The sequence below is a fragment of the Carettochelys insculpta genome, chromosome 3 (assembly GCF_033958435.1).
Source record: "Carettochelys insculpta isolate YL-2023 chromosome 3, ASM3395843v1, whole genome shotgun sequence".
Lineage (NCBI taxonomy): Eukaryota > Metazoa > Chordata > Testudines > Carettochelyidae > Carettochelys > Carettochelys insculpta.
This window is the reverse complement of record NC_134139.1, coordinates 93713652-93736651: the sequence shown is the minus strand read 5'-3', so window position 1 is coordinate 93736651 and position 23000 is coordinate 93713652. Positions and strand designations below refer to the sequence as shown.

General features: G+C 42.0%; 1 protein-coding gene across 1 annotated transcript in view; it reads right to left on the bottom strand.

The window, feature by feature from the left end:
• The window catches only part of SYNE1 (spectrin repeat containing nuclear envelope protein 1), a 415690-nt gene that overhangs the window by 80556 nt on the left and 312134 nt on the right, over nt 1–23000 (bottom strand). Inside the window, exons 112-119 of the mRNA XM_074990362.1 lie at nt 18277–18432; nt 15387–15557; nt 10706–10839; nt 9119–9323; nt 6818–7000; nt 4539–4685; nt 2558–2712; nt 1442–1589 (exon numbers count right to left, since the gene is read on the bottom strand). Coding sequence (XP_074846463.1) covers nt 1442–1589; nt 2558–2712; nt 4539–4685; nt 6818–7000; nt 9119–9323; nt 10706–10839; nt 15387–15557; nt 18277–18432 — 1299 coding nt within the window. The remainder of the gene's footprint in view (nt 1–1441; nt 1590–2557; nt 2713–4538; nt 4686–6817; nt 7001–9118; nt 9324–10705; nt 10840–15386; nt 15558–18276; nt 18433–23000) is intronic.

Sequence of the window (23000 nt, the reverse complement as noted above, 5' to 3'; positions counted from 1 at the left end):
AGAAGAGAGAGGAGTAATTATTCTTCCCATTAAACAGAATATTTTTTACTGTACATAAAAGCTAATCTATGTTCTCGGCACCCTTTGGAGTCAAGACTGTGATCGACAGCATGTTTTAAAGAGAAGCTGCATGAGGAATTTGGAATCCTGTGGTTGAGGAGTATTTGTGTATATGTCTTATTTTCTGAAATGTTTTTAAATATTAAGTTGTTATAGTTCTTTGCTTGGTGAAGTCATACCTGCATGTAGAACTTTCACATCAAAAGTTTGTATGACGTTAACAACATTGTAAGACAATTTTACATTGTGGATACACCTCTCTGACAGCAGTGCACAGTTGCATGGTGAGATTGAAAACATGGTAGCTACTATTTTATTTTTACTCTGATCAAAATTAAAATTTTGAGTTTTAAGAAAGTTTTTTTGTAGAAATACTGGGCCAGATCTTCAGCTGGAATGGATCACGTTGTGTGATTATTTAAAAATCTAATTTTTTCAAAAAGATCAAATGAGAAGAAAAGATAAGGTAATATTCTCAGAGGTGCCCAAGAGACTTGGGAGCCAATATACACGTTTCAAAAGTGACTTAGGCTACATGCTGTAAGTCTTAATCAAAATCAATAGGATTAAGACTCCTAATAACTTTCATTATTGAATCATTTAGTTCTAGATTTTTTTAAAAAAAGTATTTCAGTGCTTACTTCTCCTGGAAGTAAAGTGCCTAAATATTTTCAAAAATCTGTCCCATAAGTCCTTTTGATTTTTTGTCACCCAATATACCTTATAACTTCTAAATGCTTTCTGATGTCCTTGAAAAATTTTTCTGACAGCACTCTTGTGGGTATATAGGAATCCGAGGCAGAGATTTTTTATATGAACACACACCCACGCCCTATTTGCCTGTACATTTAATCCATTTGAAAAAAATCTAGAATCAATTTTTTCACAGGTAGATATGCGGATGCAGAAAAGTTTGCCACTTACGCATCTTGTTAGTGCCAAAACAGGATTAAGAATTTCAGAAAGGCAGCTAGGAAGTCATATTTAACACAGTCACAGAAGTTTTCACCACTTCATTCTTAGTGCAGGAAGCTAATTGTTTAAGACCGGGAGACTAGGATGGCACAGGAGAGAAATAGGAACTAAGAGTGTGTCAGGAGACTGAAAGACTGTGAAACACTGCAGATGAGAACAGTGGGATGTCAAGTGGAACAAACATCCCTGGGTAATTACAGGATACTTGAAAATTTGATTTTATATACAGATTTTATATACCATGTAATATACATGGGCCATAGCTTGGATACCAATGGTCTGTATTTTTATATATCCACATCCTTTAGTTACTAAGGTACAATACTCAGTGAGGATACGGCAGAGGGTAGCTTACTGAAGGGTAACGTAAAATGTCTCTATGTAAAGTCCATCTGTTATAACTTGCCTCATGTGCCCTCTGTTGCTCCAACAAGCTCTGGTAGTTTCCTGAAATCTCTGCAGCCAGTTTTTGCTCAGTCTGAACGAGAAATTCCATCCAGCTCTCACATTTCTCCAGAAAGGTCTGGTGTTGCAGTAAAAAAGACTGCAGTTTACTAGAAGGATGAAAGATGGATTCATTAATGCCTCCAGCTCATACAAAATAAAATGGCAGTGGTTTTTCAGGGCACCATCACAAACCCAAATGCTGCCTTATCCTAGGCAGGGGATTGTTTGATGTGGAACCCCCTTGTCCTCCCAGAAGTAGCAGAATTTAAAACAACATCATCTGTTCATAAACAGACAATCACCATTGCTTTTGTTTGATAAAATTCCTTTTGCCTCTTTGCTCCATATATAGAGGCACAAGCTCATTACTACTTTATAACAATGCCTGAGGTTATATCTACACTTACAAAAGTTTGCTAATAGAGATCTATTGACCAAGAAGTACTGTACCAACAGTCCCTTGCTAGTGAAGACATTGCTTACACTAGTGAAAAAAAAAAGTTACTTTGATGATGTAACTCAAATCACGTCCCTAATAACTGCATCTATCTATATATTTGGTCAGGAGAATTTAGTCCACACAAGGGCTTTTACTAGCATATTTATATTATTTGTGGATGTGATTTTTTCATACTTACCCACAGAACTGTGGTGATAAAACTTTTAGAGTATAGACTATGTCCTAGTTGTGATCCCAAAGGAGAATAGCATCAGTTTTATCAGTTATATAAGACAGGCTTATCTACTTTTTACTGGTATGGCCATTTTGGTTGGGTCTGTAATTTCTTTTTTATCAACCTAAATATACCAATAAAAGCCCGGGGATACATACAGTGATGCTGGGATAACAGTATTTTATTAGCATAGCTTACATTAGTTTTGGAAACAGCATAAGCTGTTTAACAATGATACAACTAGATTCACGCAAGAGGCTTTTGCTGATATAGCTGTACTGGTTTGAATATACCAGCAAAATTCACCTAGTGCAAGCAAAGCCAAAATTTCACATTGAACTGCCTTTTCCAGCTCAGAATGACTAACAGGTAGTAATACATATGCTTGTAGCTGACCCAACCTGAATCTTTCTGTTGTCTGAGATGAGATCATAGACCACCGCCTGTTCAGACTCTGCATCCTTTTGATTTCTTTATCATTCAGGGGTAGCTTGTAACCCAGCTCATTCAGACGGTCCAAATCCGGTGCCATGCTGCTGAACTTTAACATCTGGCTCTGGAATGAGTGACAAGGAACACAGGTAGAAAGTTCATGACCTAATGTATTTGTTAGTCTCCAAAGTGTCACAGGACTTCTTGTTATGTGCGTAGCCATAGACAAAGAAATCCTACTGAAGTCTGAAAACTAAGAGAACATTCCCAATTGGTGGATTTGGGATGGCTTGGATTGCCACCTTGTGGCAAGTGCTCTCCATTGCCGGGCAAGGAACCCTTTTGTGATTCTAGAGCCTAGTGTCTTAGTCCCCAGATCAGCAGAATATTTTGCAAAAGGAGGTATCTCTTCAAAGATGGTGCACTTAGCCTGTGAGAAGAAATGTCGTGTTTGGATCAGTATATCCACCAGTTAAGTCATAGTATAGGCATGTTCTGTAGGTATTTCTGAGGGAAGAAAAACAGTGGAGCTAAAATGGGAGAAACAGCAGGTCAGCTTTCCGGTAGGGACTGGTCCCTGCCAAAGTACAAATGACTATAAAAATACACACACACACACACACACGAATTAAGATAATAAAAAAAGGAGTATGCAGTCCCTTTCACTTACCTTACCACTTGCACAGATAAGATACATTTTAAAATGTGTAATGCTTTCTAGAACTAGTAATTGGGAAGCGTGGGGACCTGGTTCTGAATTTTGTGCCTCAGGTACATTTCACTTGGAGTATTCTGGGGATCCCCTATACAGTAGGCAGCTTCTATATTAAGTTTCAAAGTGTGGTTATTCTCATGGGATCAGACCACTAAACTCTGCATCATATTCAGGGATTTAGATGCTTCTTGCACCTCTCTTGAAATGTTATATCTAAGTATTTCTTTCCTAACAGTATCCAGATATGAGAGGAAATGAGATACAGCACATCCAGCCAGCTATCCAAATGTCGGAAGATTTAGTTTAGGTAAGCATCAAACAGTCTCAATGTCGAAATTAATATTATGAGAACCTCTTGTATCTGCAGAGGTCAAGTGAACAGTCTTCCTGCTTCCAGGTAGGCCAGAAATTAAAGACGTTCTTTACCGGTACTGTATCCTTTCTGTATGTGGCTCAGTTACTGCAGGGGTTCAGGAATATGAAGAGAAGAAAGAGAAGAAAATATGCAAACTTTTCTAAATGTCTAAAACTATTTAGTTCAAGTTTGGAATGATATTTAGGAACTTATTTTACTCCAATCAGTTTGCCCATCCAGGTCCTCCTCACACTGGGGCAAAAGGAAAGCAGTTAATGATAGACTGCCAGAAATAAATTTTAGTCTTCTATCTTCAGTGCAGTGGTGGCCAACACGTGGCTCTCAGGCCGCATGTGGCTCTACTAGCCGTTAAATGTGGCTCTTGCTCAGACCCATGCACCGGTAGTGTCATCCACTGTTCTGCACATGCAGTGGTGGCTCTGGTGAGTCACTGGCATTGAAGTAGAGTTGGGCAGGTGCCTGGCTTTTGGGGAGAGCACTCAGAGCGGAGGGAGGGCTGAGGGTGCCAGGTTCTGGAGGAGGGGAAGTGGATTGGGTTAAAGCAGGGGGTTGGGAAAGCCTGCCTCTGGGGGAACGGGAAGGTACTGAGCTACGTAATATGTATTTATTTTATCAATCTATCTAGATAGATAGATAGATAGATAGATAGATAGATAAAAATAAATTTATAACACATGGCTCTTTGTACTCTATCCAAGCGGCTCTTAGTCCCTAACTGGATGGCCAACCCTGCTTCAGTGTATGTACGTGAGGCCTTAGTGGTAAGTGAACACATGTGGATTTTGTGCATGGATTATACTATATATGGATCATGCTGCTCTTACAGTTTAGTGTCATACTGTTTGTAGTTGTCACTCACTTTGAGTTCTTCCATCCTGTTCTGGATTATAGAGAGATCAGATGAATGACTGGGGTCTTGTCCTTTCAACATTTCTTCAGCTTCTGTTATCCAGGCCTCCAGGCCTTCTAGGCTCTTAGCAAATGTCTCATAGTCTAGAACTCCAGCCTGAGGTACAAAAGAAAGTCCACAATTTAAAAGCTTAATAAGAGGCCACATCATAGTCATATTCTTTGTTACGACCGCACTACTCCTTCAGTGATTCTAATGCTAAAACTCCTCTAATAGCTGTTCTCACTAGCACCAATTTGCAATCTGACTGTGGATTGCTTCTCTTCAGTAGAACCAGTATTTCTGATTAGACAGGCAATTACAAACCCGAAATGGAAAAGGTCACATTTATTATGAAAGTGCGAGTATAATCGTTTTGCTAGACACGAAAACAAGAGCTGATTGTAATGAAATTGACATCATTTACTCTTTAAAGCACCACTTCAGCAAAGTACTTACGCACATGCATGCTGAATTCAGTGGGGCTTAAGTATATGCTGAGGTGCTTTGATGAATAGAGGGCTACAGTAAATTGTTAATTGTTCATGAAACTTGCAAGTAAATCAGTTGTTAGGAGTTCAAAGCAGTTAACAATGACGCCTTTCAAAAATCAGGGCTAGTTTATAAAGCTTTGAAGATATACCATAAAAATAGCTTTGTTGTAACACATGTAACTCTACATATATGTAATTCTAAACAAAAATCTTACACACACATTAAAAAGAAAAACAATCTCCCAAATTCTTAGCATTAACTGAATTTTAAAGTTTCAGGACTGAACGCTCAATCTGCAATTATTTTATTTTAAAAATAGTTAAGGTGACTTGAGATAATTCAGCATCTCTCTTTATAAAACTGAACTGTTAAAAACAACCCTGTTAATAAAAATAAATAGTCATAATTCATTTTCAGATTGCTATAAAAAGCCCTGTCATTTTTCCTCTCTTTATAAAATGGCATATATGCCTGATTTTTTATGGCTTTAACAAATTGAATGAGCAGTTTTATGAGCATTTTTCCAAGCACATAGCCATCTGGATGTAAGCTACTTTCTTGTATTTTTCCATGCATGTGTACTTTTACTGCAGGACTCATGCTGCTCTTTTGTACTGATTTAACTAGTGGACCTGGACATTTTCCATGCCTTTGGCAACTGATCTATGATCCCCATTTCTTTACTTACTTCTGTACATATTTAAATTGGGATTTTCAAAAGCATTCATTACTGGCCTTTTTCCATCAAAGTAAATAGTACAACACTCAATGGGAGAAGGGCTAAATTAAAAATGAATGTTTTTAAAAAAAATCAAGCCCAGGTTTTTCTGTGTGTTTATTGACTGTGAGCGAAAGCTTGATATTTCCTTGCCTCTCATATCTAATTAGCAGCTGTGGATCTGGAGGTTACCTCTATATACAGTCTGATTGACTGTCACGTCCATAATTACTTTGGGGTTTCTAGGTTCGAAAGAGCAACAAAGGGTCCTGTGGCACCTTATAGACTAACAGAAACATTTTGAGCATGAGCTTTCATGAGCACAGACTCACTTCTTCAGATGCTGAAGAAGTCACTGGCATTGAAGTAGAGTTGGGCAGGTGCCTGGCTTTTGGGGAGAGCACTCAGAGCGGAGGGAGGGCTGAGGGTGCCAGGTTCTGGAGGAGGGGAAGTGGATTGGGTTAAAGCATCTGAAGCATCTGAAGAAGTGAGTCTGTGCTCACGAAAGCTCATGCTCAAAATGTTTCTGTTAGTCTATAAGGTGCCACAGGACCCTTCGTTGCTGTTACAGATCCAGACTAACGCAGCTACCCCTCCGATACTAGGTTTGAAAGGTAAATTTCTATCTTTCTTGCAAGGTTTGTTGTCCCCTTTTCAGCACTTGGGATCACGTAGCTAGTTTCCATCTATAAGTCTGGACATGTTAGTTGAGTTTTCCCACTTTTAGATATGTAATACACATACTACAGGTTGAACCTCTCTAACCCGGCACTCTCTAGTACAACTTCATACATAATCCAGCATGGTTTTAGTTAGCTGGATGTTCACTTGCCATGGATGTGGCCAAGTTTCCCACAGCCCCATAAAATTTGTTTAAAGCCGTCAGTCCTGATTCTGTGTTCTTTGTTGTTATTTAGCTGTAATTTACCCCTAAATATCTTCTAAGAGCCCAGTAAGCAGTGGAAGTGTTGGTAATATGTTAGACAGTATTGATTTCCCATGGTCTGGCAATAAACATGAAACAAGCTCTTTGTACCTGAAGTATAGTCTTTTGCCTGATGAGAGTCTGTTCCATGGCAGACAACTTTTGGCTCAGGGAGAGTTGATCAGACTGAATAGCTGCTGATGCAGAAGTCTCCACTTGTTGCTTAAGCTGCTCTCCAAGTTCATGGAGAACAAACAGGGAATCTTGCACTGTCCTCAGATGCCTCAATACGTCCTGTAGTAACAGCCAGGTGAACAAAAGCTTAAAGGTACTCTGCTTCAAATCAATCTCACCTGAGCTTCTGGGGTTCTCAAAATCTGTCATGTAATTCATAATTCATGAAAATAACAGATTATATTTATACAGTTATTATTACATTATAGAAGTTTTTTTATTTTAAGCGAGTCTTGACTGGCTGTGGTATATCTGTATAAAAGAACAAATGTTTCAGTACATGTGCTCAAGGAGTTAGAAAAGACGTGCTTGATCAGCTGACTACATGCTTGTTTTGAGCAGAGATCAGAAACATGTGAAAAGCATCCATGTGGATCAGCTGATATGACAATATTTCTAGCAGTGAAAATGCCACATTATGGCTTAATCTGTTTTGACTGGAAATGTCCCTTTTTAGCTGAGCTGACCTGGTAGGAAGATTTTTTAAAATCCATTTTTGTGCATAGTCTTCATGGCAAAAGCATGCCATATGAACCCAAGTGCCTGCAAAACCCAAAAATGTAATTTTAAGGGAGCAATTTTTAAATGATTGCTTATACTAAGTAGAATAAAAGTGACAAAGACTTGCATCACAAGGAAGCTGGCTGCAGTAAACAAAGTAGGTCCAACTCCTTCTGCCAGAACAGGTGCTTCCAGTTTGGCCAATGAAGAGAGCCAGTCAGCAACTGGAGCTATAAAGAATGGGGAATCTCAGAGAGGGTCTGTCAGTCACCGAGTGTTGCTTTAGATTTTAGAGCACAGTGGGAGTCAGTAAGGCAAAGACCAGATGAAAGCTGCAGAAGAAAGTATGGGAGGCTCCTGGGAAAGCTGAAGGTAGGAAAGCAGATGGAGGGTTTCCTGGATGGCATCTCCAACCCAGCCAGCCAGGGTTAGAGAGCAGAAGGCTATCCAGCAGAGGGTCGTATCTGCTGATGACACTAGAGAGGTGGGTCCAGAGGAACAGTGAGAGGGCCAGGAGAGGTAGGGATGCTCTCTTGGTGAGGATGATTTTCCACCAGTACGGCTATGAGGTTTCCAGCTGCCAAGAGTGGGGTTACATTTAGTGATAGAGCTGGGGTGGCTATCCTGGCATACTGACAGAAGTGACTGACGAAGAGCCTACATTAGGCAGATGGTGTAGCATGCAGTAGGGAATGACTAGCCATAGAGGTGATGGGAAGGGCAGGGTTTTAAAGACTATATCCATCAGATAGGAGAGTTGGACTGTGTTTGGAATTTCTGTTGCTGATTTGCTGAGCTATGCTTTGCTAACAGACCAGTTCCAAAAATGGGTATTAAAGCAGAAGAGCCTGATGAGGTGTTAATGAGGACACTGAAAGAATGAACTGGGGCTGGTGTGCCTGTAATGCTGCAGCCTGGTTCTGGATGGTGCTCCAGGCAAGACTGCCCTATGACAACCTGCCTATCAAAGACAATGGCATAATGGATTATCATAAGTCACAAATGAAGAAATGTGTCCAAGTCTAGGGGATAAATAGTACCTTTTCTATGAACTGTGGGTAATCCGGTGAATGGGCAGATTCTTGAGACTTCAATAGAATGTCTTGTGTCCTTTCACAATGAAAGAGAGGTGGAAAAAAATTTTGAACCTCTCTCTCTGCTCTGCCTCACACATTTGCCAGTCTAGAGTATGGAGGCAAAACCACAGCTGATCCTACAATCCTGTCATATGAATACTCCAACTGAAATAAATGTGAATATTTGCTTAAGTAAGTGTCACTTGGATATGTAAAGACCAAAGCATTTGACCCCAAAATAGTAATTCATCTGTCTGTAGCATGAGTCTAGACCATAAACAGAACTCAACATTTAAAATAACATTTAGAAGGAGGAACAAAGTGCCTGTGTAAGAAAATCAAAGAACTCAGGAAGATTGAGTCAATGCCCTGAATTCTCAGTTCAGGAAGGTCAGAGCCCCTTTGGTCTACTCCCATAGTAGGGCCTGGATGGAGAAGGTAGAGTCCATGGTTGATGCCTGAGGGACTCTTTAGTAAAGAGAAATTAACACCCCTACATATAAAATTCAAGATAACTTGCTAAGCCTGGAGAAATAGTTTAGTGTAGGGAATCCTGCTGTGATATTAGCCCATGCAATTGTGATAAGCTTACTGGACGTACATTGCAATCCTGAATCCAAGTTGTGACTTCCTCATCAGCTATGTCCTTGTTAGTGGCTGTCTTCAAAAGCTCACTGATTTGGTCCTCATGTTGTTGGACTGTGGAGGAGCACTGGCTGTAACAGTCTTTGTACTTCTGCCAAAGCTGAAGCAGGGCCTTACTGGAGTGTAGTTGCTCTGCAATCTCTTCCAGCAGGCTGTTCCACCTGCCAGACACGTCAAATGAATCTGTCAAACCACGTGAGCTAACAGAGCTACACAGAAGACGATCTAGAGTAGCAATTATTTACAGTTCACGGACATATAAAGAATTATAAATTTGTTTTGATAAGTAGCTGTTTGGAAAAAAGGTGAGTAATTCTTAGAATTTTAAATTAGATTAAATCATGGTTATGATTTAAGCTGACTCTACTTTACGTCATACTGTTTTAAAAAAAAAACAGTAGTACAAGTTTCTCCGAGCATTTAAATACCGACATTTGTGCTCACATGAACTGTCACAGCATACCACATTTGTCTCTGACAACAGCCAGCATTAGTGTCTTTTCACAGTGAGAAAGAGTGAGAAAAACCCCATAGCAGGCAGAAATGGGGTGATACGGTCTCTGACTAACCACCAATAGTCACAGATAGGTTAAGCCCTTCTATAGCCCGCTTTTAAAAAAAGAAGCAATTGTAAGAACTGTGGATATTTTTGTAGCACTTATAAATGTTCAGTCCTGCTGTGAATCTTGCTAAATTCTTGTTTTCAATGGCCCTTAGTAGCAAAGAGTTTCACAGTCTAATCCTGTGTTGTGAAAAATCTTTTCCTTTAGAAGTTTTAAAATTTGCTTCTTTTCGGTTCACCCCTTGTTCTAGAATTGAGACCGTGAAAAAATAAATTCTCAGTTTAACTTCTTAATATTGTATATTATTTTCAAAACTTTTACCAAACCCCCTCTCATTCCTCTGTAAAGTACCAGTCTCTCTTCTTATGATAATTTTCCATACACCTAATCATTCTTGCTACTGATCTTCTAATTCTAAAATATCCTCTTTGAGATGCGGTGACCAGTACTACAAATAGTATGCATACGAGTATGAACCATTAATTATAATGGCATAAAGATGGTTTTGATACTATTCTGCATTCTGTTCTTACATATTCTAACACGCTGTTTGCTTTTTTGACTGCAGCTACACTTTGAGCAGGCCTTTATGGAGTTGCTAATGTGAAGTCTAGGTCCCCTTCCTGAGTTCGTATGTGTAATTTAGAATATAGCTAAACACTACAAGGTTCATGTATGTAAATTCAAGTTTTTCTTTCCATTTTGTGTTAATCAACATTGAATTTTATTTGCCATTGTTTTGGACAATTAACTTAGTTTTGTCCTTCACAGTCCCCTCAGGACTTGACTAGCCTAAATCCTTCGAACATTTGAAAAGATGCTTAAGTATATTTAAAACTCTAAAATATTTTGTACAAAATAAATTAATAAAATACAGGCCATCAGATGTTCCAGACATATTTAAACAGGTTTTGAGAGCTGGTGGCTTTCAATCATAACTTTCAATTTAACAAAAATCACCATAAAAGTAAGCTCTGTACCTAATATTGACTTCTCTCAGAGTATTGGAAAGTGATTCAGTGACAGGTGAGTGACATTCTTTCAATAACTGGTTGGTTATTGAACCAAATTTCTGTAAGCTACTCTCTTGTTTCTCCAACGCGTCCTGCAGGCTCTGTACAGAGAAGAAAAAAAAATGGTTATCTATTCTGTAGAACAAAATGAAATTTTCATCTCACCCGTGAAAGTACATTGAATCATATGGCTTCATGAAATCAAGTTACAGGTCTTATACTTATTCCTATCTTAATTCAAATCATACTTAAATATATTTTTAGAGAAACATTACTGGGTCAAAAATGTTTCAAAATGGAGGTTTTCATAAAAAATACATTTTTACCAAATCCATCTTGTGAAATGTGAAACACCTTTCAAAGAAACAACTTGGTTTTAAACAAATGTTCACATGAATTGCTTGAAACCAAAAGCTAGTGCATCAAAAAATAAAACACAAAACTGACTGGTGTCTAACTACTGAAGAAACAATATTAATATTTGAGTATTTTCTGCAATTCAAGTGAGAGGAACGCACAGAAGTAAACTAACAGTACAAGTAGCGAAAAGTAAACCTTCTTAAAATTCTTTTGGTTATTAATCAAATACATTCATAGCAACACAAAGAAGAATGTTTTCAAATATATTGTTAATACATTTTCAGATTTTATTTATTTATATTGAGCAGAACCTTGAACAAGTACATAATTCAAATCACCACCATTATAGGATCTCAGACTTTTAAAGCAATGTGATTATGAGACATTCTCTTTGTTAAGAGACTGACTAATCCAGGCCCAATGGGGGTATGGGATGGGGAAAAGGGACAATTGCCCAGAGGCCTAAGCCACTGACTCAGTAGCGGCAGCCGAGAACCCTGCCAGGCCATTTTGAAACCTCAGTGTGGGCCGTATGCATGGGAGCATGGGCTGTGTCTGGAACCCAGCCACTGGCTCCATTGCTTCTACCCATACCCTCCCATCATGGCCAGAGCCACAATACACACCCCCTCCCTAGCTTCCTCCTTCAGCTGGAGCCAAAAGCCACTTCCCCCTGCCCGAGAAGCCCCCAGTGGTCCCTCCTGCCAATGGAACTCTGAGCCAGCTGCAAGTCCACACCCCCACAGGAGCCCCCAAGTGCCCCTCCCCCACATGCCAGAGGAGCACCAGGCCAGCTGCAGCCATGCCTCCCCTACCTTCCCCAGACCCAGCCTACTCTGGGGAAAAGCATCTCTTTAAAGACATTTTTTGATATGCCTGCTTGGCTGGGACTGGGGACTGGAAGGGAGGTACAACTGCTGCAGGCACAGACCTTCTCTAGGCAGGTGTGGAACAGAGCTGTGAATGACCTAGGTTGAAGTGGGGGCTGAGTTTCTCTGGGCAGGGGGCTTGCGGCTCCAGCTGAGTGTTGGAGAGACAGGGGCCCACTGACTGGTCTGCATTGCGGTGTGGAATTGCTGTTGGTGGACCTGTCCCAGCCCATCTTTTGACCCATGGACAGCTACAATAATTGCTTGCTTAGGCTACATCAAGAGTTAATAACCCACCCTGAGCAGCCTGGGGAAGAACTTGTGACTAAGGGGAGATCTACAGGAACACTTAATTCAGAGCAATCTGAGGTATAAGTCTATCCCACTCCAGTCTGCCACAGATTAGAGCTACGTCTACACGTGAAGCCTACATCGAAGTAGCTTATTTCGATGTAGCGACATCGAAATAGGCTATTTCGATGAATAACGTCTACACGTCCTCCAGGGCTGGCAACGTCAACGTTCAACATTGACATTGCACAGTACCACATTGAAATAGGCGCTGAGAGGGAACGTCTACACGCCAAAGTAGCACACATCGAAACAAGGGTGCCAGGCACAGCTGCAGACAGGGTCACAGGGAGAACTCAACAGCAAGCTGCTCCCTTAAAGGGCCCCTCCCAGACACAGCTGCACTAAACAACTCAAGATCCACAGAGCCGACAACTGGTTGCAGACCCTGTGCATGCAGCATGGATCCCCAGCTGCCGCAGCAGCAGCCAGAAGCCCTGGGCTAAGGGCTGCTGCACACGGTGACCATAGAGCCCCGCAGGGGCTGGAGAGAGCGCATCTCTCAACCCCTCAGCTGATGGCCACCATGGCGGACCCCGCTATTTCGATGTTGCAGGATGCGGATCGTCTACACGTGCCCTACTTTGACGTTCAACTTCAAAGTAGGGCGCTATTCCCATCCCCTCATGGGGTTAGCAGCGTCGACGTCTCGCCGCCTAACGGCGATGTTAACGTCAAAATAGTGCCCAACATGTGTAGCCGTGACGGGCGCTATTTCGAAGTTAGTGTCGCTACTTCGAAGTAGCGTGCACGTGTAGACACGGCTTAGGTGTCCTTGTGGACCCTGCTGGCATACAGCCTATTAACGTGTTCTGAGCTACCCTCCTTTGAAATGGGAGGAGATCAAAGTGCACTATGGAACTGTTAGTACATGGCAGCGGACCATCATGGAGAGCTAATCTGCAGTAGGCTGGTGCAGGATGGATTTACACTCCATTTTGCTGCCAACTATACGTTTATGTTGACAAGTCCTAAGCGTAGGTCTACACTGCAATCGCAGGTGTGACCGCCGCACAAGTAGGCAGAGTTGAGCGAGCTTCAATCTAGTTAGCTTGCTAAAAATAGCAGTGAAGCTGTGGCAACAGGGGCAGTGGCATTGGGTAGCCACCTGAGTACTTGCTCTGGATCCTGTTTAGATTTATGCTTGGGTCAGTGAACTTCATGCCTACAAGCGAGGCCAAAATCTGGCCCAGAGAAACCAAACACAATAATGTTTATTGTTTCACTTGCTGCCTTTTTATGAAATGTAAAACCTGGGGACAAAGAGGAAAATTTAGATATATGCCGTTTTCACCTTCACTTATATCCTTGCAACCCCACTGACGTACATACCTCTAGCTAGCCAATCATTGAAACACCGTCAACTTAAAATTTGCCCCCATTTAACTATTAATAAAACATTTTAAAACAGGTCCTAAGATATAAAAATGTTACACAATTATTTTAATTCCAAAACCAATGGTTTCAAAACATCCATGCTTCTGTGCTGACAGTGTTACCAATGATCATGGCTTCATGGTGAACTTGTGATTTTTAGCCCCCATTCCTGGAGTCGTCCAAATATATCAGAATCTCAGCTTTTGTTTTTTAAAAAGTGAAAGTTTCTATCTCTTACATTTGAAAAGGAAAACTTAAAAATGTGGTCCAAGAGTTCCCTGAAGACTCAGAAACCTGAAGGCATATAAGAAGACTCTATTTTGATTTTTAAGCTAGTCTTGTGGTTTTGAAAGCTTGGGATTGGTGGGATATGCTTGAAACCATATAATGCAACACTGAAATCCAAAAGGAAAAGGAAAAACAAAGAACAGTTACTTTCTGTAACTGGTGTTCTTTGATCTGCGTTATAAACATCAACTCCACTCCTTGTGCGCAGTTGTCAAAGATATTTTACTCCTTAGCAGTACCGGTCAGGGCAGTTCAAATACTTTCTGTTGTCACATGGCACTGCATCCAACCTCTCAGTCCCTTTGTATGAAAGGGGAAGGGGGGCAGGTCATAGAATGGACATACACATCACATCTTGAAGAACGATAGTTACAAAAAGATACATAACATTCTTTTTGTCTTCAAGTGTTTGCCTATCTCCAGTCTGCTGCAGGTGACTCACAAGCAGACAAACAGGGAGGTGGGCTCTGAGTCTACTTGAACAGTGACTGTAAGACAACCTGTCCGAAATAGACATCATCCTCAGACAGATTGGAAATGGCACGATGAGAAGCATAAGTATGGGCTGATGACCAAGTCACTGCTTTTGAAATGCCTATGATCAACACTTGTGCCCAAAACCCACCAAATTTGGGTAGGGCGAGAGTACAAATAAGCTTCATTCTGCTTTGGTAGACACTGTCCTCCTTACTCCCCACATCCTAGTACCTTGACAGGCTCCACAGGGGCTTCATGAAGTGGTAGAGCCATTTTGACAGGAACTGCCAACACCAGAGCATCTTGAGATAACTTTCACAAACCTCCTTTTGAATGTTAGGAGCACAGACCACCGTTCTCAATAGATTTGGATGTAGCAGATAGTCCTCTAACAATGGTGAATGTGCGCCACATCAACAGCGTCATCTAGCGTAGTGTTCCGTGCAGCACTGCTGTTGACACCAGGCAGCGCAATGCACCATAGCTGCCCGCGCATTGCTTCTGTAGCCACCGTGAGGCACCCAAGCCACCTGTGTGGCGCATCCGGACATTTGTGAAATTCAACATTCATGAGGGTTCTCAACACCACGTCCTCATGAAGGTTGCAACCCTACTGTAAATTGGATTTTAAAAATTGTGCTAATAATCACACATTTCTAGGCTCAAGAAATGGTTAGAAAATTTAGAGAAAACAATATTTTGATTAAAAAAAGCAATTTCACCAAAAATTACTTTTTAAAAAATTTCAATATCAGGTCTTATACAAAGGTGTTTGTTAAAATCAAATGGTTTGACTTGGCAGCATATCTAAGATTTAATATCTTAAGAGCCAGAATATGCAGTCAGCTGTCTGTGCAGCACTGAATGCAGTATTTATCTCTAAATCTTTTCTTAAGCTGTCAGGAGCCTCAGTACTCATTAGTCACCTGGAGGTTGTCCACTTGGACTTTCACTGCTTCCAAGGAACCTGTGATGAGATGAAAGCGGGACAAAGAATATCTTGCTTCCATTAGGTAACTATTCAGTTCTTCATAAGCCACTTTGTGAATGCTCCACTGATCAAGCACAGACTGCAACAATATCTTCAGCTGGCCAACCTGGGAGAAAAAGCGCGAACAATAAATGTGGAATGTGTGAGAGGCATTTGCTATTTGTTTAAACTATTTCCCTTCATTTGATCTTGAATCAAAAAAGGTTAAGCACCAAAGCTCAGTGCTATTTGTTCAACAGTCATGCTTAAAGAGAAATATGCTTGGTCACATAACAATACTGGCCAAGATTTTCGGACATGATTAGTGACTTTGGATGTCTCAGTCTTTGGTTGCACAACATGTGACAGATATCTTAAAAGTACCATGTTCAGTACTCAGCGCTTAAACCATATGGTTGCTTACTACTGATGGTGCACTCCATGACCATGAAAAAATTATTTTGCACAGCTGTTGACCAGGCTTTTTCATGGGCTCATGCACAGCAGGGTGAAGTACTGGAATATCTTTGAAGCATCTAACCTTGTTCTGTAGAATCTCAAGTCTCTTCTTCTTTTAGCAAGATTCTAGTTATAACAGCTGAGAAAAAAATATCTCAGACACACGAACTGAGTGTAACCATTGCAGTTTTCCATATGAGCCTGCCCAAAGCCTGGACCACTATTTCTGAGAGCAGGGGAGATGACAGCTTCCACAGCAAGGTGGTGGTGGGCTCTGCAGTCCTGAAAGGGGTGGGGCTAAGGGCAGCCAGCCCTCAGCATCACCAAGAATGTGCTGCGCCCACCCCTAACCCTTAGCATAGTCCAAAATCAGCCAACAGCACAGTCATGCCCCCTGCAGGCAGAGTCAAATTAAAGGAGTCCTGTGGGCAGCATTTTTAAAAATTATAATCTTCTGCACAATTTACTGGGAACACCATTTAATTTAGGAAACTCTTATGGATGGAGCTTACAGGGGGACCTCGTTATAAGTCCCTTCACTATGTCATTTCACATATACTTCGTTAAGCAATTCAGGAAAGCAGATTCATCATGGCTACATCTACACTAGCCCCCCTTCCTTTCGGAAGGGGCATGGTAATGAGTGAGTCAGGAAGATGCTAATAAGGTACTTCCATGAATATGCAGTGCCTCATTAGCATAATGGCAGCCATGCATGATTTGAAAGCCTATTTGGTTTAAGGAAGAAGGGGCTTTTGAAGTCCAGGGGGTCCTTTCAAAAGGTCCCTGTCTACACAGGGTGCTTTCGAATTGTGCATGGTGCCATTATGCTAATGAGGCAGTGCATATTCATGGTCACACCTCATTAGCATTTTCCCAACTCACTCATTACCATGGCCCTTCCGAAAAGAAGGGGCTAGGGTAGACGTAGCCTATAAGTTGCATGGATCTGCACTTACATTGTTTAGGGGCTGAGGGACGAAAAGCCAGGAATATAGCAGAGCTTTGTGGTTGCCAGGAGGCAGGTGCTGTAGTGCAGGGACCCTGGAAGTGAGTCCTGAAATTATGGGGGAGTGATGAGGGCTGGGGGAGTGGTGGAGAACTGTGGAGAGCTGGAAGTGAAATATGGGAAAAGGTGGGGACTGGCAGGGAGTCAGTGGGAGCCGGTGAGGAGCTAGCTTATCTTTTTCTGTTTATTTGTTTATCTTATTATTATTAATTTATTTCCATTCTATTTCTATTTATTTTTGGGTTATAGGTACATTATATGTGCCATATGTCTGTGAACTGTGTGTGTTGAGACTGTATCTCAAGCTAATTATATTATTCCTCACGGATATCAATTCCCCTTTACAAATCATTTCACTCTAAGTTGCATTATTTAGGAACATACCCTGGAGATATAACATGGACCCCCTGTACTTCTGTGGGTGGTGCTTGGAAGCTGCAAAGGCTGGAACAATTTGCATAGCAGAGGTACTGAGAGCTATTGAACCAATCTGCAAACACTGTTTGTGATAAAAACCACTTCAAGCCAGGACGTGCTGTTGTACCCCCAGAACCCTGATCTCCAGCACCCCTTCTTGGGAGTGTACCATTGTTAATTTCCACCTAATTCAGTCTGTGGCTATAGGTGTATTTGTGGGCTTGGGGGCAGTATTACACATACTGGCTACGTCTACAATAGCCAAAAACTTCGAAATAGCCATGCAAATGGCCATTTCAAAGTTTACTAATGAAGCACTGAAATACATATTCAGCACCTCATTAGCATGCGGGCGGCCATGGCACTTCGAAATTGACGCAGCTCGCCGCTGTGCGGCTCGTCCAGACAGGGCTCCTTTTCGAAAGGACCCCGCCTACTTTGAAGTCCCCTTATTCCCATCTGCTCATAGGAATAAGGGGACTTCGAAGTAGGTGGGGTCCTTTCGAAAAGGAGCCCCGTCTGGACGAGCCGCATCAATTTCAAAGTGCCGTGGCCACCCGCATGCTAATGAGGCGCTGAATATGTATTTCAGCGCTTCATTTGAAAACTTTGAAATGGCCATTTCAAAGTTTTTGGCTAGTGTAGACACGGACACTGTGTTTGTAATGTGTGTATTTTAAGAGGTGGTCTTTGTAATTAATACAGCACATTTCATGTGAGATCTGATAGCAATGTGAAAACTTAAACGAGAATTCAACACCACTCTGAACTAGAAATATTTACACTCATTTTACATATGGGTACTCACATGACGGTGGACACAGACTCACCCAATCCCCTGGACTAACTCTGACACCTCCTGCCCCTTTCAGAAGAAATTCACCTATTGCTTTCTAGTAGGTGTTATCTGCCCTCATAGGCATGCCACCCAGAGTTGATTAATAGAAACGCATTTTCTTACCATGTGGTCTAAATTGGCCCACGAATGGTTAAGTTCTTGCAGGGTACCCATGACAACAGCAGAGACGTCTTCCTTCTTATTCCGAACCAAGGAAAGGCCACTCTGTTCTATTTTCTCTACTTCTTTCTCCTTGACTTTAATCAACTCTTCCAACTCCTGAAAGAAAGAAGTATTCATGTATTGGGTTTAGACTGATAATATTTCCCTGATCCAAAACTCTAAGCAACTTCCCATGATGAAAATGGGAAGTGCACACTTGCTTGATTATTCCCTTATCAACATAACTCCATCAACAAGTTCTGTGGACTATTTTTCTATTTGTCATATTTATTTTAAAGGAAAAAAAAAACAACTTTCATGCTGAGTATGCATGAGTCTATGTACATTACTACAATGCAGAATGTAGTATGGATCCACCCACAATCATTTAAAATAGGTAGGAGACACATAGATATACAGGAAAGTGCTCTATTCATTATCAAAAGAGAATCATTCCCTTGTTTCCTAGCTCATTTTAAATGTTTCATGTACCTTTTAATTGGTCATTAGCATCTGGATTTAGAAATTTCATTTTGGAGCCATTACTGGTTGAACGTCTCTAGTCCGGCACCCTCCGGAGCAGGCCAGTGCCGAACAAGAGAATTTGCCCAACCACAAGAGGTTCGTATTGTCAACAGCGTTAGGAACATTTCCGCTGTTTACTGTGCTTTTAGATATTTAAGGGTAAATTAGAGCTAAAAAATAGCACAGGTCACTGAGAGCCACGACTGGTGGTTGTAAACAAACTTTATGGGACCACCAGAAACATGGCCACATCCATGATAAGAGGTCATCCAGCTAACTAAAACCAGGATTTTTTTTTTCCTGCTGGAATGCTACAGATCGGCATTCTGGCACCTTTTGTCCCCAGTACTGCCATTTTGGTTCTTCCTGTGTTGGGAAGAACACCGCAGCGGTCAAACACTCTGGCATTTAATTTCAAAAAGGGGAATTACACTAAAATGAGGAAGCTAGTTAAACAGAAACTAAAAGGTAGAGTAACTAAACTAAAATCCCTGGAAGCTGCATGGAAACTGTTTAAAGACACCATACTAGAGGCCCAACTTAAAATGTATACCCCAAATAAAAAAACGCAGTAAGAGACCCAACAAAGAACCACCATGGCTTAACAGCCATGTTAAAAAGGCAGTGAGAGAGAAAAGGGCAGCTTTTAAAAAGTGGAAGTCAAATCCTAGTGAGGAAAATAGAAAGGAACATAAACACTCCCAAATTAAGTGTCATAATGTAGTAAGAAAAGCCAAAAAAGATTTTGAGGAACAGCTAGCCAAACATTCAAAAAATGATAGCAAAATGTTTTTTAAATACATTAGAAGCAGGAGGCCCGCTAAAAAAGCAGTGGGGCCCTTGGACGATAAAGATATAAAAGGAGCGATCAAGGAAGACAGTGCCATTGCGGAGCGATTAAATGATTTCTTTGCTTCAGTCTTCATGGCTGAGGATGTTACAGAGGTTCCTAAATCTGAGCCAGCCTTTTTAGGTGACAAATCTGAGGAACTCTCCCAGATTGAAGTGACATTAGAGGAGGTTTTGGAGTTAATTGATAAGCTGAATAGTAACAAGTCTCCAGGACCAGACGGTATTCACCCAAGGGTTCTGAAAGAACTCAAATGTGAAATTGCGGAGTTATTAACAGTGGTTTGTAACCTATCCTTTAAATCCGCTTCGGTACCCAATGACTGGAAGACGGCCAATATAACGCCAATATTTAAAAAAGGCTCTAGAGGCGGCCCTGGCAATTATAGATCGATAAGCCTAACATCAGTACCTGGCAAATTAGTAGAAACAATAGTAAAGAATAAAATTGCAAGGCACGTAGAAGAGCACGAATTGTTGGGCAAAAGTCAGCATGGTTTCAGCAGAGGGAAGTCGTGTCTAACTAATCTATTAGAATTCTTTGAAGGGGTTAATAAACATGCGGACAAGGGGCACCCAGTGCACATAATATACCCAGATTTCCAGAAAGCCTTTGACACAGTCCCACACCAAAGGCTTTTATGTAAATTAGGCGGTCATGGGATAGGAGGAAAGATCCTTTCATGGATCGGGAATTGGTTAAAAGACAGAAAACAAAGGGTTGGAATAAATGATAAATTTTCACAATGGAGGAGGGTAACTAGTGGTGTTCCCTAGGGGTCAGTCCTGGGACCGATCCTGTTCAACTTGTTCATCAATGATCTAGAAAATGAGGTAAGCAGTGAGGTGGCAAAGTTTGCAGATGACACCAACTTGTTCAGGACAGTCAAAACCAAAAGGGATTGTGAAGAACTACAAAAAGATCTGAGCAAACTGAGTGATTGGGCAGCAAAATGGCAAATGAAATTTAATGTGGGTAAGTGTAAGGTAATGCACATTGGAAAAAATAACCCAAATTACATGTACAACATGATGGGGTCACATTTAGCTACGACAGATCAGGAAAGGGATCTTGGAGTTATAGTGGATAGTTCTCTGAAGACATCCACGCAGTGTGCAGCAGCAGTTAGTAAAGCAAATACGATGTTAGGAATTATTAAAAAAGGGATAGATAATAAGACAAAAGATATCATACTTCCCCTATACAAAACTATGGTACGCCCACATCTTGAGTACTGTGTGCAGATGTGGTCTCCTCACCTCAAAAAAGATATATTGGCATTAGAAAAGGTTCAGAAAAGGGCGACTAAGAAGATTAGGTGTTTGGAACGGGTCCCACATGGGGAGAGGCTAGAGAGACTGGGACTTTTCAGTCTGGAAAAGAGGCGATTGAGGGGCGATATGATAGAGGTATATAAAATCATGAATGGTGTGGAGAAAGTGAATATAGAAAAATTATTTACCTTTTCCCATAATACAAGAACTAGGGGACACCAAATGAAATTGATGGGTAGTAGGTTCAAAACTAATAAAAGGACATTTTTCTTCACACAACACAGTCAACCTGTGGAACTCCTTGCCGGAGGAGGCTGTGAAGGCCAAGACTTTATCAGGTTTTAAAAAAGAGCTCAATAAATTTTTGCAGGTTAGGTCCATAAATGGCTATTAGCCAGGGGTAAAGTATGGTACCCTAGCCTTCAGTACAAGGGCAGGAGATGGATGGCAGGAGATAAATCACTTGATCATTGTCTTCTGTTCTCCTTCTCTGGGGCACCTGGCATTGGCCACTGTTGGCAGCCAGGATACTGGGCTGGATGGACCTTTGGTCTGACCCAGTATGGCTATTCTTATGTTCTTATCTTCTGGGCTTTGGTCCCTGTTTGGGGTAGTGGGGGTGGCAAAATGTGGCTCAGTAGAGCCACACACGTGGAGTGCCCCTTACCCCAGCTCCACACATGTGCAGCTCCAGCGAGGAGCCACGCAGCTCCTCCAGTCCCCGTGTGGCTCCTGCAGCTGCATCCCAGAGGCATGGGGTGGTGCTTGTGTGGCTCCAGCAGCCTGGTGCACCTCTAGTTGGAGTGGCCCCTGCAGTGCCAGGTCAGTAATTTGCCAGCATTCGCGTGGGGGTTTAGGTGGGTTTCTGGAGGTACCTGGTGCTGGGGAAGGGGTCGGGCATCCAGTAGAGGGCAGCAGGAGGTATCTGGTCTGAGGAAGGGGAGGGCATTCAGTTGAGGGAGGGGGGCTGGAGGTACCTTGCAATAGAGAAGCGGGAGGGCATTCATGGGCGGGGGAACTGGGGGCACCTGCTCTGGAGGCATGGTGTGCCTGGCTCTGGGTGAGAGCATTTGAGGGGGGCAGGCTCTGGGGAAGGCATTCAGCTGGGGGGCTGGGGCAGCCTGGCTGTGGGGGAGTGGGGTGTTTGCTCTGGGGTAGAGCATTTGGGGGGGGTGGTTGGGGGGACCTGGCTTTGTGGGAGGGTATTTATTGAGAGAGGGGGAGGGGACTGTGGCGAATATACAACCATGACAACCACAAATGTGGCATTCCTTGATTTACTATTGAATGCCACTGCTCTAAGGAGCCATTTGCAGCTCCCGCTGCTGCTGCTCTCTTCCAGCTCTCTATCTGCCATGCTGAAAGTTAATGTAATTGGTTTAATGGCTGGCAGGAGGGTTCTGGCTTTTAGATCAATTAAACTGAGTCCTATTCTTTCAGTGTGGCAGGGTGCTGCCCCTGCTGTGTTGTATGCTGAGGAGCCGGAGGGCTGGGGAGAGCCAGACAGCTGTGGAGAAGAGCAGATGGTGGCATGGAGAAAGAGCAGTGGAGGGCTGCCGCATGTGGAGCTCCTGGGTAATATAAGTGAATACTGGGTTGGATTAAGCCTGCAGGGGTAGTTTGGAGCTGTCAGGTTAAGCCACCTGGGGTAGGGAGCGGTTTGGGTCTTGAGTTCCAGCATATTTTTTTTTCTAGATGTTGCCAGATGAGAGAGTGTCATGCTAGAAAGATTCAACATGTATTAAAAAATCGAGCACAGTAGCTCTGCTTCATAAGCTGCTCTGCTTGCTGAGCCCTTATGTTTCTCAACTTTTCAAGGCTCCAGCAATTTGGGAGTGGAGTGACAAACCCAGGAGTGCAAGAAGACAGAGACAGCAAATGCTCTCCATTGTGTGCTTTCTTCGCTGACTGTCATATTTCTAAGCAGAAATCCCTAACAGCTTGATGAAGCAGTAATTGCTGGTGCATACTTGGATTTCATGTAAAGGGATCAACTGGGATCTGAAGGTGTTCCCTCTGGGTTGCACACTACTCTT